Raw genomic sequence first — 19,248 nt, 5'->3', positions numbered from 1 at the left:
AGAGCGCTGTAGTTAGGTTGATCTAATTCCTGGTGTAAACACTGCTACCTACTGCCTCTTGGAGAGACTGATTAACTAGGTAGATGGAAAAGCCTCTTCCGTCAGTGCAAGAAGCATCTACGTTATGGTGCTACCGCGGGATAGCTGCAGCACTGTAGCTGTGCCACAGTAGTGCCAGTACAGTGGGCATGTCCTGAGGTTCTGTCTTGGAATAATGGACTCTTTCCTTTCTGTATATAACTGGGTCCACAGGAAACCAGATTGGCTTAATGCGATGGCAGCTCTATGACAGACGGATTTCAAGGTAGGGCAATGGCAGCTTTTAAAAGTGCTGCTTCAATAGCCATGCGAAAAGCATTGTATAGAGTATGGGACTCTGAAGATTGTGGCATGAAGATTTTAACAATGTAGACGCATTTCTAAATCACTTATCACTGTAGTATCTAGTGGCTAGATATCCTTCAGGGGGCAAAATGAGGTGATGAAGATGTCTTATGGACAGTTATTCCCTGGGAAGCATTTCCATGTTCCCATCTGAAGCTCTTCGGGTTCTTGTATTTCTGAGAAAGGAGGTTGCCAGGGAAAAGGATCCAAGATGTTTGCAAGGGGTTCCCCATAATGTTTGCACATCCCTGCTCTGTGCAGCTCAACAGCCTGAGAGGGGGTTAACGATAGAAGCAGTTGTCTTTAAATTAGGTGGCCATTTGAAATGTACATTTCAATTTTGATTGCAGTTTTTTAATTGCATTTAACAGCGTCCCTGCTGGTTCTTCATTCAGCATCTGTGCAGCCACGTTCTATTGATGGCCTGTTGTGATTTCAATGGAACATCATGGGATGTACCTGGCACGTCAGGCAGCACTGGATGGAGGTGCCCTTAGCCCAATGTACCTGGCATGGTAAGCGGCAACAAAGTGGTTAATGTGCATTCTAATGCTCATAGTTTCAACACATAACAAGTTGCCCCTGCTTTGCTGCAGCTTCACGCAGACCTGATAGCCCTTTATTTTCCTGGTATTGTCAACACATACTAGCCTTAAGGAATCCCTGCATTCTTCACCCTCTTGAGTTTTTCTGCCCCATGTGCAATTTGCTATGCATCAGGTATCTGGCACTGCTTGTTACCTTTTGGGCAGGAGGACACAGTGCTGCAGGAATCCTCAAACCTTTTTGCTTTTCTGCTTTTCACATTTTGAGGACTGAAGCCAGGGGTCCCTAGCTGCTGAGCTTGTTTTACCCTCGTGCTTCATGTCCAGACCTCACAGCACAGGCTACCAAACCAAAGGATGCTTGTGTCAAAAACCAAGCAGAACAGATTCTGCAGCAGTTCTGAGGCATTTGCTTTAGTAAGCAGAGACTCCCTTTCTTTTTGAGAGCAGTTCTGCACAGTACTGATTTCACCACAGCAGCCCAAGTGTGGCTCACGTTAATTTCCCAACATCTTACCCTACGGTTTGACAAGATATCACACGCCTCCCTCCTCTCCCCCATCCCCATTCCTACCGCTTCAATGGTGCAGCCGTTTCTTACTGTGCATGCTGCTCGGCCCCTGCTGTGCACACTTCTGCCCTTGTATTGCTTGCAGGGCTAGTCTGAAATATATTGAGATGAAGTGCGAGACTCTCTCTCCGTGAACACCATGGTGCTGCGTCTAGTTTCCCACCTGGATCTCCTGGGGTTTCACCCCTTCCACCTAGAGCTTTTGCTGATCCTCTTCTTGTTGGCTTTTTTTTTTTCTTTTTGTTTTAAGAGGGAGAGGGAGAGAATGAAAAGGGGGATTTTATTGACGCTGCTTCCAGCTCCAGTGCTTTGACTGTGTTCAGGAGATGGGAGGCTGCCATTTGGGATATCGCTGTCAGCACACCCCTAGGGCCAGCTTTGACTGCTTTAGAGCTGAACCTATGCCCCCCTGTGTGTGTTCAATCACGGGGCATTTGCAGCTCCCCAGGGGAACCTGTGAGGCACCCCCCAGTCTGCAGGGAGGTGAGCATCCATGAGAGCCCATGTTTCCTACGCCTTGTCCTGAAGACCACAATGAAATGAACCTGTGGGCAGTGTTCCCGCAGCGCAGATGGTCCAGGAGCAAAGGGAGCGTTAGATTAGGAATACATCCTGATAAAGGCCTTTTTCACCCAAGCCTCTCGCATAGGGCTAAGTGTTGTCACCCCCCCATTTTACAGATGGGGAAGCTGAAGCAGAGAGAAGTGAAGTGACTTGCCCACAGGAATTTGGTGGCAGTTGGACACAGAGTGCATTCTTCTGTCTGGTAAAGGCTAGAGGGACCCAAATAAATTTGTGGAAGAAGAAAGCAGAACAGGGAATAAACTTCCCTCATTTATTTGTTTTTTTTTGTTTGTTCATGTTCACTGGAGTGCTGCAGAGCTGCTGGGGACAGCAGGCAGTCAAGGAGAATACCACCTTTTCCTTTGTATATTAAAATGTGCAAGGCAGGCTAAAGTTTAATGGCATCTAATTTGATACATAGCTTCTAATCTCCACATGTTAGATTTTTATCAATCATAGTTATTTCAATACACAGCTTCTCCATATCTAGCCTTTCTCCCGCCCACAAATTCTCTAAACGAAACGAGTGATTCGTTAGGTCTGCTTTGGAACAATTCTTTGCTTCACTGGTGTTCCTTTCAAAATATAAACACTGTCTAACACTCCAGTCTGAAACTCAGCAGTGAAATCAAATAGTGTCTCCTGCCATAGGTTGCAAAGATAGTTAGTCTTCGTTTCTTTGGGATTTGCTTTGGGGGATGGGTGTAATTATCTTTTTTTTTTTTTTTTTTTTTTTTTTTTTATGGTCCTTAAACAATCCTAAACCACTGTAGTGGCATTTAGTATTTCATCCTAAGTAATTATTTTTTGTTACTGTTTGTATGTGTTTTGACAGTCTAATTTTAACCAGTTTCCTTTCCGAAGTCTTGATGGTAAATGGAGAGAGGATTAAATTGTTCTCACTTTGTAATAAAGCAGCAAAGCTCTTAGAGCACATGGTATGTTCTACGCTGAATTCAATGCCCATCAGTCCAGAATATGCCCTAGTTTGGCTTTGAGCCACTGATTTAATACATTGATTATCAATTCTCACAAGCATCCAGTTCCTTAGGCAATATTGCTTATGAAGACACTGCCAGCTCCTACTTAGTGTAGGTTTATTTTAATGCTGTTCGTTGTGTGTAATATCTTGGAAGCATAACATTTCTGTTCTCTCCCACTTTTCCATTAGCTAGACTCTGGCTGTGGGTGGGGGTGAATTCCCTATAATGCTAAGACTCCATTTTGTTTCCTTCCTTTTATTGTGCATCAGGGTCCTTGATGAGGTTCACACTTCTGGAAACGGTGCATGCTAAGCGGTTGCTGTTACTGCAGGGTCACTGAAACTGGGCAGGAGCCTTCCTTTATAACTGGGTTATCTCTACTACTATGTGACCAATACACCTCTAGTCCTGTTTGGTCTTAGACAGTATGCAAAAGACACTCCATTGCGTTTGATCACAAATGTCAGTAATAAGTCTCCTACTCAGCAAAGAGTCTGCCATGTTTTTAAAGTATCTTTCTTAATGGAAAAACATCTGAAATCCCACTGTGTCCATGCTACTCCTGGAATGGAACAACTTTTGTTTTTTATTTCCTTCCTCTAGAACCGAGCAAGGCTTCTTTCAGTGGTCCAAAAACAATCTTGGTGTTTGTGATGCTCCACAGTTGTTGTTTTTGAGTTTTTTCAGGAAACTCTCTCGAGCATTCAGTACTAATACAGTTGTAAAGCTTTAATATCCTGTCCCCTTTCAGAGCTATGATACAGGTGCACCAGGTATTTATAATAAAGTTGTAATGTTCATTTATTTATTTGGAATGCTGTGGTATTTTTTTATTGGATCTATGCTGTTCCTTACCATTTGGGAGCATCCTAGGGATTATGTGTAGTCTCCTAAATGCTATGGATTACTGAACAATTCCAGCACCCATCTAGTGAACAAGAGGATGCACTCCATCTCAGGATGCATTCCCGTTAAGTAGGTATTTGGAGTTGGTCAGTTCTGGACCAATGTCTGTAATGGATTTATGATGATTTGCTCAACACTTCAGAAGATACAGATAAAGGCCAGGTCTACACAACAAATATCTGCTGGCATAGTTGTGCCACCTGCTTTTGCTGGTAAAGCTTATTTTGCTTGGGGGCGGGGGGGGGGGGGCTGAAATAAGCTGTGTCCACACTAGGAGCTTTTTGCTAGTACAGTATACTGATATAGCTATACTGGCAAAGTGCCCCTAGACCTGGCCTGGGACAGTGCTGCTTCATGGAGTTCACTACATTGTTGCTGCTAAATCAACAGGAATCTCTAATCTCAGGAACTCTTAAGCCGTTAGGTTGCATTGGAGTGCCTGGAGTTGAAAATTGACTACTGGTTTTAAAATCTTCACCTCCCATCTCTGCTACTCCATGATTGCTTTAGAAAGCTCACTGTTTTTCATGAGTGCTACAAAATAGCAATGTGTGGTAGTAATTACTTAATACTTGTGATGCTGATGCACAAAGACACATAAGGAAAATTGAAGCTCTGTAATAAGCAGTTGTCATTAAAGAACACGCACCATGCTAAAAAAAGCTAAAGAAGACTGATTTAGGAAGGAAGGTCACAGATGTATTTTCATATCTCATAAATAAGAGTTAAAATACAAAACTTCTTTCTTCCCACCCCTCCAAGTACTGGACAGTTACTTCCATAGTTGGCATTTGTACTGTAACGTGGAAATGAATATGCCAGCTAGTTCCCTTATTTATTTGATATGATTTAATCAAAGGTCTTTCCCCTGAGCAACTGCAGCAGCCCTTTCATCTCTGCAAAGCCTTATATCAGACTGGCATTTGCAATTCAGTCATATTGCATGTTCTGTGTATACAAATTTGCCTGGACATCGCTATTTCCAAGTGACACAAACTGAAATAAGTTGGGTTTTAGTTCAGTAACCTACTAAATTTCTCATTTGTCTGGCTAGGCAAGACTTACTGTCGTGTCTCATTTTCCTTCCCACATATCTCCTTTATGGAACAGCTTAAAATCACTCTTTTTGTGGGGAGGGGTGTTATATGTGCAAAGAACAACAATCATACTGTTAGTGAGAACAATGCAACTAGCTGACCATTTCCTCTGCTTAAGCAATAGGTATTTATTTATATGTAGGTGTTGTATTTAGTTATGTTGTAAGTAACGTTTTTCTCCCCTTCCCTGTCCATATGGCTCGGTGACACAGAAGTTAGTCATATTTTACATGACTAGATGATAAATGTGGGTATTTGGTGCTTTTGTGTGTTGCTGTCTCTTCCCCTTAATCAGGAGTTCCGGAAACAAGCCATGAAAACCAGACAAATTGGATGTGTGCAGCGACTCTCCAGTTTGGCTAATTACAGCATGCATAGTTTTTTCAAGTGCTTGTCAGTATCAAATAGTGGAGACCCTAGTCTCCTAGGGCTTTCATGCAGCTAGTGTGTGCTTCCCTACCAGACAGAAATGCCGTATGGGGGGGGGAGAAGAAATGAATAATTACTATTTTGCTCAGGCTTGTATTTTATTCTTTGTCCTCCACCCTTTCTAACATCCACGTATCTCTGGGAACAGTGTTAAACTTCTGCACAGTAGAGGCCGGATTCACCAGTACGCTCTGGCTGCCTTGTGTTACTGAGACAATACAGAACAGCCAGGGTGTACCAGTGAATGTAGCTCTCGGTATTTAAATTTAAATAAAAAGTATGTGTGCGCGAGCACTGGATTGGATGAATGTGGATAATGAACATGATTTGAAAATTTTACCAAACACCTACTCACTGTCAGATCCACCTACTAGCCAGATGTAAAAAACGAGTCTTGTAGAAGAGTAAACCGACTGCTTTGCAAACTATTAGCAGCAGTGGAAGCACTAGAGGAGCAGCCTGTTAGCAGACTTGGGAAGAAAGCTTTGCATTGGCTTATAATTGGAAGGTTTTCTATATAGCCATAAGAGCTAGAAACTCAGCTGTCCAGTGAAAGCCTGCATGGCCCAGAAGTTGATGGCACAGGCCACCCTTGCCAGGGAACTCTTAACCATTTACCACTGGCTAATGGTAGAATGGATTTTTTTTCTTCAAGCCTCAAGATTGACAACATAATTCAATATTTCTTTAGCCTGAGTACATGAGACTTGACCCAGAGGGATGAGGTGGGTCTGAATGGGGTAATGGGAAGCACAAATAATAAAAACATTAACTGGTAACTAACTTACTGAGCTTTAAAAGAGGAAGTTAACCCCTTCACTGCTACCAGAATGTTGCTAGATTCCAGGCCTATTTCCTTGGAGATAGCCATTTGAATGATAGACAGCAGGACAGGGAGTGGGAGAGAAGCTTGTAATGCTGAAAGAGACCTAGTGGAAGCAAATTTTCACTACAATTCCAGATTTCATATGAGCATGGAGGGAACTAGAAAGATGTAGACAAATGGGAGGGAGAATATTTTGAAGTATTCTAAAGGAGTTGTCAGCACACTGAAACCTTCAGCCTTTGCCCACCCAGTTTCCCTTCTTTTCCTTTAGAAATACAAGGGCTGGTCTACCCTCCATTCCTGGACTGCTTTAACTAGACTGCTTTGAAACTGGTCTTGATAAGTTGGCACATCTAGTGTGGTCACAGTTATATCAGTGCAAAGGTACTTAAAGTTCTAGCAATAAGATCTACTGGTATAAGGTGCCTTTATACCAATATAACTCTTCATGTGTCAGGTGTAGGGATTGTAATGATTTAACAATATCAGTATAAAATCATAGCATTAACTGAAATAGTTTAAATTGGTACAAAAACTGTGTGGAACAGGCCCAAGTCACAGAGATGGTTAAAAGCATGAGTACGCTCTGGCAGATCCTGTATATCCAAGAGAACCTAGCCAGAGCTTTTATGGCCTCCAAACGCTCTGCTTAATTCTCTGTTCTCACTTCTCATGTTGCTTACTGCTGATTTTTGGAGACCAGTCCTTATATTCAATTACTTCAATATGAACTCTCTCTAAGAGCTTCGTATGGAAAATGATAGTGGTTTTATTCCCGATCTGGGTCAAAAGTTAATTGGAATTAATTCTTGAGGTTCACCAGAGGGAGAAGAATAGAGGATAATCTACAAACTAATTAACCAAGGTCTAGAGAATGTGTTGACGTGTGTTTGTATGTTTGGTGTTTAATAGAGATCAATGAATTTAAGCAACCATTTTATAACGAGAAAAATCACAAACTTTTTTTTTAGAGAGGAAACTTACATTTCTATCTGGAGGAAGTTCATTAACCCCAGACCGGTTACCCAAAACTCGTTTAGCTGGGAGGGAACAGGGACTTTTTAAAATAGATGTCAGGGAAATGCCTCCACAGAATTTGAATGCTGAGATCAGTGAAGTACAGGGCTGGATTCTGTGTATGAAATCCAGCTAATGAAGTATAAAAGGAACTGGAAATCCAAATACAATGTGCATAATAGAGGGTTAGTGTCAAGTATCTATGTAATACCCAGGAAATCCACAAATGTAATTGATCTTGATTTTCCCCCTTGCCATGCATTTCAAAAGATAAATAGTGCTTGGAAAGCCCGTGGATTTTTATGATGATCAAAAGTCAGTCATGCTGCCAACATTAAAAGTCCAGATATATTAGTGGTGGGTGTGTGTGGGTGGGGGTGTGTGTGTAATAAACAATATGCAATATATAGTTAGAAAAGGTGTTTGTGGTCTCTAATCTCACTATCATTCAGGGGACAGAATGAGAAAGGAAACATGAGATAGGCGATTCATCTGGTTAAACAACTCTTGTGTACTATTTCATTTTTCTTTTTTAATCCAAGAAAATAATTTAAAGTTATTGACAAGCCGCTTTTAGCAATGGTAGCAAGAACATTTAGCACTTTAAAGAACTTTAACAATGCTAATTAATTTGGAGCCCTGGTTTTGTCGTCCTTGTCTTCCTGGAGACCAGGATGTGGACTTGAACGGGGGAAATTTTTAAACTCACATTTTATATTCTTACAAGTTCCCTCTTCTCTTCCCCTTCCCCCCCCCCCCGATTTCCCACCTCAATGTAATTAAATTGCATTGCATATGGAATAAATTGCTGCATGTATTATTTTTAACCGCAAAGACAGAAACCACATATTTAAAGCAATGAAAGCTGCTGCTTATGATAAATATTTTACATGTTTCAAATATATAAATAATGGTGAAACAGCTTGCCTTTTTTTCCCCATCCCCCTTAAAAAGGTTCCCACAGAAGAAAAAACAAACTGAAAACTAACCATTGCTTCCCTGCTGATGGCTTTGGATAGGTAGTTTCAGCCTATCATGAGTGTTTAAAAATATATATATTTTAAAAACCCTGAGGCTCTAGCATGAGAAATGTTTCTCCCTGTATTCTTAGCAGGAGCACAGCTTGCAGTGCTGGAATGCACCCAGAACTCCTTAGTCAGTGTCAAACCTAATATTAAACAGCAGTCTGTTAAACCAGTCTATTAAACACAGGTTTGTCCAAGTGGAAATAGTGGGCTCACAGACCTTATTCTCTTGTCTTGTAGGTGGTAAAGTGAAGGTGAAAGGAAGAGAAGGTGGAGATGGAACTGCCAAATCATGCCAAACAACTGCTACTGCAGCTGAACCAGCAACGAGCCAAAGGTTTCCTCTGTGATGTGATTATTGTGGTAGAAAATGCCCTGTTTCGTGCCCACAAGAACATCCTGGCAGCCAGCAGCATGTATTTCAAATCCCTCGTCCTGCATGACAACCTGATTAACTTAGACACGGACATGGTGAATCCCACCGTGTTCCGACAGATCTTGGACTTTATTTATACTGGGAAGCTCTTAACGACTGACCAGCCCGGTGAACAGAACTTTAATGCTCTCCTCACCGCAGCAAGCTACCTCCAACTGCATGACCTGGCAGCTCTCTGCAGGAAGAAGCTGAAGCGGAATGGGAGGTCTTTCGCTGGCAGGGCCGGCGGCCCCAGTGTTGGGAGACCCCCCAGGAGTCAGAGGCTTTCTACCACTTCAGTCATCCAAACTCGTTATTCAGGGTCAACTGAGAGCATGAAGGGCTCACACTCAAAGGAGCTGCCAAAGGGAAAGGTCTCTGACGATGAGATCTTCATCAGCAGCTCTAACCAAGAGAACTCTCACTCCTTAAGCAGGGGAGCTAGCAAGAATGGCGGCAGTGCAAATGGAAGCAGCGGCGACCAGGAGCTTGGCCTCGACCTGTCCAAAAAAAGCCCGTCGCTCCCCGCAGCAGCCTCCCAGGACGACACACAGCACAGTGAAAGCCAGCACGGCTCTCCCCAATCTGCCTCAGCCCCCGCAGCCAACAGTGCCTCATCATTCGACGAGTCTGCAGCCGGAGCCCCACAGAGCGCAGCAGACAGCAGTGAGCCCATGGAGATGGACATGAACGAGGAGAGCCACTCCCTGGCGGAGAGCGGCCAGCGCAAGAGCCTCCGACACTCGGCGCGCAAGAAGGAGTGGATCAAGAAAGACCATGCTTTTGACCGGAAAGAGGGGGGCAAAGGTGGCGAGGAAGGCGAGGGGCTACCCAATGGCATCCTGGTGGGTCCCTTGTCCAAGTCAGCTGAGCGGAACCTGAGCAACGCCTATGGCCCGGAGCCAGCGTTCCAGTGTAAAGAGGAGATAGAAAACGGCAAAGAGATGAGCGATGACAGTGGACAGAGCGATTGTGAGAGCGGGGGGCACACCAGCGCCAACTATGTCTACCGGCAGGAGGGGTTTGAGCCTGTGGCCTATGGTGACAACCTGTATGTCTGCATCCCCTGTGGCAAGGGCTTCCCCAGCTCCGAGCAGCTCAACGCCCACGTGGAGACGCACACTGAGGAAGACCTCTACATCAAGGAGGAAGGCACGTATGGCGGCAAGGAGGAAGCTGAGGATTTGTCCAACCCTAACCAGCCCTATGCTGCAGAATCCCGGCCCTTTAAGTGTTCAGTATGCGAGAAGAGCTACAAGGATCCAGCCACTTTGCGGCAGCATGAGAAGACTCACTGGCTGACACGGCCCTTCCCTTGCAACATCTGTGGCAAGATGTTCACGCAGCGGGGCACCATGACACGGCACATGCGCAGCCATTTAGGGCTCAAGCCCTTTGCTTGCGAGGAATGCGGGATGCGCTTTACCCGGCAGTACCGACTGACAGAGCATATGCGTGTCCACTCAGGAGAAAAACCCTACGAATGTCAACTGTGTGGTGGGAAATTCACCCAGCAGCGCAATCTGATCAGCCACCTGCGAATGCATACCTCTCCCACATAAGCCAAAGACTCCAGAATGAGCTTCGAGCCCATCCGCAGTGATTTACCTTTCTGTAGACTTGCTGCTTAAGAGGGCAACTCCCCTCCTCTGTTCAGTCATGGGCGGCCTAAACAAACGTAGCTTTAAGATTTTTTTTTTTTTAAATAAAAGACAAAGAAACGTAGGTCCACAGCCAAGCTGATGCCCTTCTCAAATCATTCCCCACCCCTCCCTTTCTAAATTTCAATGGCGTGGCAAGAAATGCCATTTATTTTTGTGGGTTTTGACTTGGTCTCTCTTTTTTGATCCCTCCACCCAGGTAGCAGGAGTGAGGTCTCCTGCCTGTTGGATGGTAAGTGGGAATCGGGAGAGACATTCCATCTGATCAGCTGGGGCTGTACCAACTCTTTATTTTTTTTCCCCCCTCTTTTCCTTGGCACTCCTGTAGTGCTTTATAGACGTTGATCAAGTGTTGTTTCCTGCACTAACAAAAAGTGCAAGTTATCCACTGGCTACTCTGTGGGCTTTGCCTTTTCTTTTGCATTCATGTTACATTACTAATGTCCCTCCAACCAGATTCAATAAGGGCATTTCTTGCAACTCATTTAAAAAAAAAAAATGAACCCCATTTTCCAACAATGTGCTACAAAACCACAAAGCATTGCTTTTGCTGTACACAGTGCAGAAGCTGTGGACTGACTGTAACAGGGTTGGCAGCCCATTTAAATTCTGTGGGAAGCTGTGATGGTGATGGGAGTTGTCATCCTTCCCCATGAGGCGGAGAGGGCTAAAGCAGTCTACCTAGGTGTGTGCCACGTAGTGTTTCAGTTAAGGAAATGGCAACACTTTTTTTTTTTTTTCTCTCTTTTGGGTTTAGTCTTCAACCTTGGCATACCTAACCACATGCCTCACCCCTCCTCTCCACCTCTGCAGCCTTACCCATGACTGAACAGGGGTGTGGATGCCCTGGAAACTTCTTTCAGTGAGCAGGGGGTAGTCTTTACTTTACTTTTCTAGTAGTTTCGTATGAATATTCTTTGCTTAGAGGTACTTGTTTTATTAAAGGAAAAACCATTGTAATGTTTGTGAATGTTTGAACTGGAAGGTCTGAGATTAATTCTTGGGGTGGGTGGGGTAGGGAAAGGGTTTGATGTAGGCTGGACTTGCTACAAGTTCCTTAGGTACTTTTTTATTTTATTTTTTTTATTTTTGTGTGTGTATGTTTTTAGCTTTCCTCCCTCACTAAAGAGCGCGTCTGTGTGAACAGACCCGTTACCTTTGCTACCTCTTGAATTCATGAGAACAATAAGATGGTTAGTGAAAGATTAGGCAGGTATTTTTTTTTATTGTAAGTAAATGTATAAAGTAGAAGCTAAATTAAAATTAAGGGATTTTTTTACCACCCCGTCCTTCCATCAAAAGTCAGCTAGAAAAATATTAAAGCAAAGCTCGGCCAAAGACAAAAATGTATTAAGCCAGAGACCCCAGTGCATAGATGCTTAGAATGGTTCACTCAGCAAACTCTTGGCTTTTTGTAGTCACTTTTAGATAAAAGGAAGGAAACTTCTTAGAGCTTTTGGGCCCTTTCCAGCTTTGTTTATTGAACCTGGATGCTATGGAAAAAAGGTCCCCTCATTCTCTATTCTTCCAGCACATCTGGGTCAGTGTGTAAACACCTGGCAGGACAGAGGGTGAGGGGAGTAGCAGCCTATAACTTACTAGAATCCAGAGTGCAATAAGATGGGGAGGAGGGGGGAAAAAAAAAAACCAAAGTGTTTCATATCCTCCCTTTTAGAAAATTGCTCACATGCGCGCGCACGCACACACACATACACCTCAAAATGAAAAAAGCAAAACGTTTTTGCAACATCTGCCTAAGACATCACAGCCAACAGCTGCTATTGGTTTAGGAGAGAAGACAGAGTTTAGCCTGCCAATTCTTGGCCCCTCTACTTTGTTGGCGTGACCTTGTGGAAAGCTATGGCTTATTTCAAGCCTCCCATGACTGGTGGAGTGTGGTGGTAAAAATTCACAGCCAGTAGAATCATCCCTTCTGAACTGAGTAAGGTTTACACATTTCCCCCCCTTCCCTCCAGCTCAAAACCGTTGTCCTCTCTATCTGTAGGGTTCACTGAACCCTGCATGTCTTATTTTCAAAACAAAAAACTTTTTTTTTAAGTTTAGACCAAAAAAAGACAAGTGAGCATGTTCAATTAAAACAAAGAAATATAAGCTTCATTTTCACTAGTGTTTTTCTGTTAAGGTAGACTAGTCCATAAGAAGTTTTTTTTTGGGTCATTTGAATGAACTGAGGAAACTGGAATCCAGGCTCCATGCAATAGACAAACCAAACCTTGCTGAGCCATGGCCTGGTGTCATGTTCCACAGAACACACTTGCCCCCACTCCTTTGCCCTCCCCACACCACCATGGTGGTTCTAGTGCCATTGTCTTGTTGCTCCTAGACTCTGTCAGTGTGAGTCATGGGGCATCCGTGGGGAGAATGCATCTCTTGATCCAAGTGCTGAGATGCACTGTTTTTAGTGTCTTTAGCATTTCCATGTTTAAAAAAAAAAAAAATTCTTCCTCTGAGCCCTTGCCAAACCCTCCTGAGAGAGTCCCTTGAAACATTTGAATAGTGAAGGCCTCTTCTATCCACCTTCTCCTCAGAGAAGTCTTTAGCTGGGCCAAGAAACACCAGTGCAAGATTAGCGTCTAGGCTTTTTTTAATCCCCCTTTCCACTTTTTCCCCTCCCTCTAAAATTCCTAAAGCTGAATTGAATCCCATATTGGTTTAGAGTGCAGCCAGAGCAGAGTTCCCATTGCCACTGGCTGGCTAAGAAACCACCGAGTCCAGAGTTTCAAAATGATTTTTTTCAGCTCTTTTGTTCAGGAACACAGCTGTCGATGGGGCTTTGCTGCTTCCTTTGTGGGGCCTTTTTTTTGTGGTGGTGGTGGTGGTGGTGCTACAGTGAATGTCTCCATTCCATGCTGCAGTTTCCTGACGTGCATCTGCCACACGCTCCCACCCTCTCTAATGCATCAGACACGGGACAGGCCAGGCTAGGAATTGCTAGAGCAAAGCTAGTAATGGGAAGAGTGCGGGAGTGTGTGCGCAGAATCCAGCTTTAGGAAACTAGCTCAAGCTGTGACTGACTGAGCCAAGATATGGAATAGCCGGGAGATGCAGAGAGCACCAAGACAAGAGCTAGGCCCTGTTATTGAGCAGATACCCCACTCCCCCGTGTTTGATGAGACTTGCAGGTGTGCGTGGGTGTTTGTTTCTTCCCTCCTTGGTTTATTTTTTTTAAGCCTTGAGAATCATTTTGAAGTTCAGGACCCAATGCTATATATTTAGTAAAGGAACCTCCTTTTTTATTTTATTTTCCCCCCTCAGCACTTAAACAATACGACATAAAGTCTGTGTACAGCAAGAGTATTGTACAAAAGGAAATTTTGTTTTTCTTTTTCAAGTAGCTGTGTAGAGGTGTGTTCCATAGACTGACTATAAACAACATTTTCCAAATTGTGACAGTAATAATGATGAATAACTAGTAATACTCAAAACTTCAGGGACTGCTTGAGGCCTGCTTGGGGGCCTAAACACTCAACCGCATTTGTACGACATAGTATTGTATCAAACATTTTTCTGTATTTTAATGAGAAAGCAAAACACTAGTTTCATATTTAAGATTTTAAGAGTTTTAGGGTTGGGGGGAGGGAGTTACATTTTTTAATTTTTTTTTTTGGTTTTTTTAAGATACACAAAGAGCCTCGAGGAATAAAACAATTTAAAAACAAAAATAGAGGCCAGGCAGCTTAAATATATGCTTTAGTCACTTAGTTCCAGAATGTTTTCGGAGTAACAGGATAAAATAGCAAAAGTTGTATAAAAAATAAAAAAGCTCATACCCAAATTCACAAAACTATTTTTTAAACCAAAGCACATTTGAATGAGTATGGAACCTCACTTGGCTCAGAAAAATACTAATATATTTATCTCATTGTTTACATAAACTTTTACAGTTTCAGACCTCAACAGATCTAGGGGCCAGTCAAAATTAATCTTTGCTTTTTCCATTGATTTGTCTTTGAAGACTATAATAACATTTCTTAAACTAGAAGCACGCCAAAAAAAAAGTCATCTATGAACCAAACTGCATTCCAACACTACTTATGGTCTGGGACATGTAATTAGGGAAATGGGTTTATTTTATTTTTGTCCTCACAACCCATAAGAGGTCTTAGGAGAAAAAAGACACGACGTCTGCAGGGTTGTGTTGGGTGTGGAGTCTTTGTTGAGGGGGTGGGTAGCCTCATCTGAACTTTCATTGCTAAATTACAAAAAGAAAATTCCACAGTCTATCATTGACAACTAGGGTAGAGTAGGCCGTGAGTCAGTGCCAATGGGAAACTGGTGCAGAAAGAAGAGAGTGGCTATTAGTCCTAAGCAGCCCGGCTCTTCCTCTGAAGGTCTGGCTGTGTGACCAGCAGTGTGGGGAGGAATATACAAAACTCTAGAAAGGAGAGACTGATGTTGCCTGCAAATGACTGAAGTCGCCGTACCCCGTACGCTTCCCTAACACTGGCCACAAGAGCTGGGCTAATCTCAGTCTATCCCTTTAGTGGGAGCTGCCAAAAGAAACCCAAAAGCCCAGCACTGTGCTGTAGGGTAGCTGAGAGAAGCCACAAAGATCACAGGAGACACCAAAGAGCTCTTGCCACGCAGCTTCTGTGAGTCTTCGTCGCTGTGGAAGAGAAGGGAAAGTGCAACTTTCAACTGGCCCTCTGCACTGAATAAAAACTATTGCAGAGACCACAAAACTCCCTGCTGGAATGAAGAGGCAACCTGGGTAGCTTTAATGGTCTGGATTGAGGGCAGTAGTATATTGTACATATAGTGCCCTTCCTACATTCAGGATAGTGCAGAAGCATGAGCCAAAATGTTTGGACTGTTTTATCCTTCTGTTAAATAAGATAGCTCTACTAATTCACTCCAAACCTTAATATCTTGTGTAGAAGAGCCCAGTCAAAACCCATGTGGAAACGTACGCTTGATTTGCATGTTAGAATAATCTAAAGATTGCCAATGACGATGGTTTGTTAAAATACCGCTGAAGCCAAAAAAAAAAAAAAAAAAAAACCCTCTAAAAGTTCCCCACCCATAGTCTTGATTTCTTTTTAGTTTATAAAATTTGACACCAAAGCCACTTCAAACACCTGAGGGAGGCTGATGGAAAATGAAACATTAATTTTGCCTGGTCTAATATCTAACAAAGATGGTGCAAACACTATTTGACAGTGTTGTTTTTTGTATCAATATGTATGTGCAGTAATGAATGTATTTATTTCTCAGATTCTGTATGCACAGTTTTTTGCAATGAAATTCAGAACAGTTGCAAACACACAGATGTGTCCGCAGGGTCTTCTCTACAGGATTTCAAAAAAAAAAAAAAAAAGAAAGAAAGAAAAAAGAAAAAGAGGAAAAAAAAAAAAGAAAAAAATTTATTAAAAAAAGAATCTCAGAGACTCAGCATAGCCATAAACCATAACCTGTGAAGACAATACAAAGACTGGACTTTTGTAGCTTTGCATAGAAGAGGAATTTATGTTTTGCTGTATTTAAATGTTTCCAGTTATGTCACTCTTAAGATTCCTGTCTTTATTTTTATTTTTTTTCCTCTCTTGTGCGTGGAAAGCATTGTTTTCGAGCAGTGCGGGTTCAAAGTCTGGGTTAACAGTATTTTACCGTGTTGCTTCAGTTCTGAAATGCAGGAGTGTGGGGCTTGGCCAGGGAAACATCCAGGGCATGTTGCAAAGCAAAACCTATGGTTTCTGAGTGACTGTTGGAAAAACATGGAGAAGGGGTAAATGTAGGGGAGGAAGGATGATCTGGCACTGCTGATTAGAACTTGTGACTGATGATTGCATTCCCTTGCCTCTCTAGCCTGCTCTTCTACCATCTTCTCGATACAGTGAAAGCAGTAAGGATCTCCAAGGTGAGGAGCTGGTGCCCAAGATAACTGGAAGAAGTCTAATCCCAGCTGCAGCCAAAGAGCATCCTGGCACTGTGATGGGATTTTCAATTTAAGTTGAAGCACTGCATTCACTGTTGTGGCTATGTGGAGTCCAAGATCTGTATAAAACATAGCTGGCTGTGACACTTCAGACGTAAACTCTAGCTTGTTGAAGCTAGACAGTCATAGCTGGGGTCTAAAACAAGCCTTTTCAATCAGCAGTGCTGGGCTTAAGACAAAAGGAATATTTTGGAGGCAACCTCAAACATGTAAGCAGGTCCACAGCAAAGATTTGTGCATGCAAACCACTTCCCCTTCACAGACTCACTCTCGCAGTCTATACCTAGCCATATTCTCTAGAAGCAAAATTTCAAAATCCTATTAATTTAATTAGTTAATAAGCTTGTTACAGAACACATGGTTCTCCAGACTCTCTAGGAGCAGCATAGACAGACCGTGTTGGATTTCCAGGGCCCTTCCTTCCCACCTGTTCCCTTGTTGTAGGTCAGGGAGAGAAACTGCATTTTTCTCTCACTGGTTTCTGGAATTGCTTCTTTTCTTTTGAAAGGAGATGGTGCCCAGAACTTCACTGAGATCTCCCACTGGGCACTTCCAACTCGCATAGAGCTCTGAGCTGGACCTTATAGAGAGGAGCGACCCTGATTCCTCTCGGTCCTATGCAGACCTGCTGCGGTCACACTTTTCCTTACTGTAATTTACTGCTCTGAGATGCTGGACCAGGAACTTAATGAGAGGGGGAAGTGGCTTTGTTACATTAATTCCACCCCACTGCTGCCATTTCATCAGGCACCGATTCCCTCGTCCCTTTTTTCCCCCATTGGGTATTTGCCACACATTTTGTAGCCCAGTATTAACCATGTGGGCATTGGTGGGGCTGATGCTTATAATACTGAGCACTCCCTACAGGATGGAGTGGGGAAGGTTTAGAATCGGGCACCACATCCTGCTACAATGTGCTGATGGCATTGGGGAAACTTTTTTTAGGTTTTGCTTTCATCAAACTGTTGGATGTTTTAAAACATTATTCACAAATAGCCAATCAAAGCACCCAGGATCACTGTTACTATAACTTTCCAAACAGCTTGGATTGGCTTTTCCTGAGGGGAGGGAGGAGGGTCTCATTCCGGGTGGGTTTTCTTTTCTTCTTTTTAAATAAAACTGGAAAAGAGAGGTTGCATTATCTCCTTTTTAAGCCTTAACTATGTCAGTCCAAGAGCCCAGGATGTTTCCTGATGGGGGACCGACACTCCTGCAATGTTCTGTTCATTTCCTTCAAGAGCTTGAATTCAGGTCAGAGCCACATGCTGTTGTGGCTCCAACACAAGTGTCATATAAAAATATACAGAAACTATAATATGATCTCAGCATTCAGAAATTTACAGTCTTAATGTACAGTGATAAGAAACTGTTATTTTATGATCTTTTCATTAAAAGCTTGATTGAAAATTGTACCTTCTGTTTGGATTTGACTTTTTCTCCAATATAGCATATATCTGTGCATGCATGCCCCAACATAAAATCATTTGTGTTTAAAACAGGAATTTTTGCCCTGCTGCAAGAAGTAAAATGCTCAACTCAACTATGCAACTCGCCCCTGCACCTACATAGTGCGTAACCGCGATGGTCATTAAAGTACAGGAAAGGATTAAATTGCACTGGCTAGGGCTAGATCCAGGCCTGTGCATATTTATCACATCCCCACACCCACTACAAAAGCACCTCTACCCTGACCCTTGCTGCAGGGGCCCTGAACAAAGCAGGTGAGAATGGCCTACTAGGAACAAAGGTGAGATGCACAAACCTGTTTTCACTTGTGTCCTAACAAGAATTTTAAAACTGGATCTGCGAAGAGATTTGTGCATGGGCCTACTGCTGCAGTGAGACCCCAGCAGAATGTTTCCTCTGTAAATCTAGTGGCCCAGATGCATACTGGGGAGCAAGGAAGCAGAAGATCACATGCTGTCTAACACAGGGCACTTTCCTAAAAGGAATTCTAGGTTCAAATTCTACCATCAGTTACACAAGTATAAACTGGGATTTACTCCAGATTCACACTGGTGTAACTAGTGATAAAACTTGGCCTATATTTATTTTAGACTTCAGCTGCAAGGAGTTGAAGGACCAAAGCTATTTTTCTGACCAATCTTTTTATACCATTTGATTATGGCTTTAGCAAGAAATGATGAGGTCTCTTGGATCTGAAATGTTAATGGAGATCTCCTGTTTTCCATGGGTACCTTTTCAGGTGGATGGTTTTGTTTGTAATTGCTTTTCTTTATTAACTGGACAGATCTGGTTACTTTCACCACCACACAAGATTCAAGCTCAATATTTTGTGACTGCTTCTTCTGTCACGTTGCCTAGCACAACATAGTTTTACTTGTATTCCTGCTGGAGCTCCTTGAGATGCAGCAGACTAACCCTGGCTTGGAATTAGTATATTTCATCTTTTTAACACAATGCTGACTATATTTTAAACTGACTGACTGAAAGAGTTTAGTCAGTTTTCTGACAGGCTGCAAAGTAAGCAATGCTGGTAAGAAAATCATTTTTATTTGTCCTTGGAGATGTTTTCCCAAGCAAGGTTAAAGAGAAGGACAAAAATGAACAGAAAAACAGATGAAGAGCTACAGAAAAAGCAGCTGTTGTTCTACAATTCAGATGTGGGAATGAGCCCCTACTCTTCTACTTTTTTCCCCTCCCCCAGGAGCTTTTACTCGTTGGCGCATCCTCCTGTCTGAAAATCCACTCCTCAGTAGCATGAGTAGTTTCCAGCAGAGCTCATGGTTTCATGCTCTGTTTTACTTTCTTTGCACTGGTCAGTTCCTTTTAATACCATAAAATCCTATAAATGCAATACAAAACTGCATGTGTAATGTACCACCAAAAGGCAGCTGCCTATAGGAAT

At 42.9% G+C, this 19,248-nt stretch overlaps 1 protein-coding gene across 5 annotated transcripts in view; it reads left to right on the top strand.

Annotated features, from left to right (window-relative positions):
- Positions 1-17,788, top strand: part of HIC2 (HIC ZBTB transcriptional repressor 2) — a 103,224-nt gene extending 85,436 nt beyond the window's left edge. For 3 of the 5 annotated variants that reach the window (XM_038373258.2, XM_043497804.1, XM_043497803.1), the window contains one exon: positions 8,588-17,788. In XM_038373258.2, coding sequence (XP_038229186.1) covers positions 8,624-10,324 — 1,701 coding nt within the window. In that variant the 5' untranslated portion in view covers positions 8,588-8,623 and the 3' untranslated portion in view covers positions 10,325-17,788. Of the gene's footprint in view, positions 1-755; positions 900-8,587 lie in introns of all 5 variants that reach the window. The other 2 variants (XM_038373256.2, XM_038373257.2) reach the window with 1 other exon arrangement.
- The last annotated feature ends 1,460 nt before the right edge of the window (positions 17,789-19,248 follow it).

The sequence above is a fragment of the Dermochelys coriacea genome, chromosome 15, assembly GCF_009764565.3.
Source record: "Dermochelys coriacea isolate rDerCor1 chromosome 15, rDerCor1.pri.v4, whole genome shotgun sequence".
Classification (NCBI taxonomy): domain Eukaryota; kingdom Metazoa; phylum Chordata; order Testudines; family Dermochelyidae; genus Dermochelys; species Dermochelys coriacea.
This window is presented reverse-complemented; position numbering and strand designations above follow the sequence as displayed.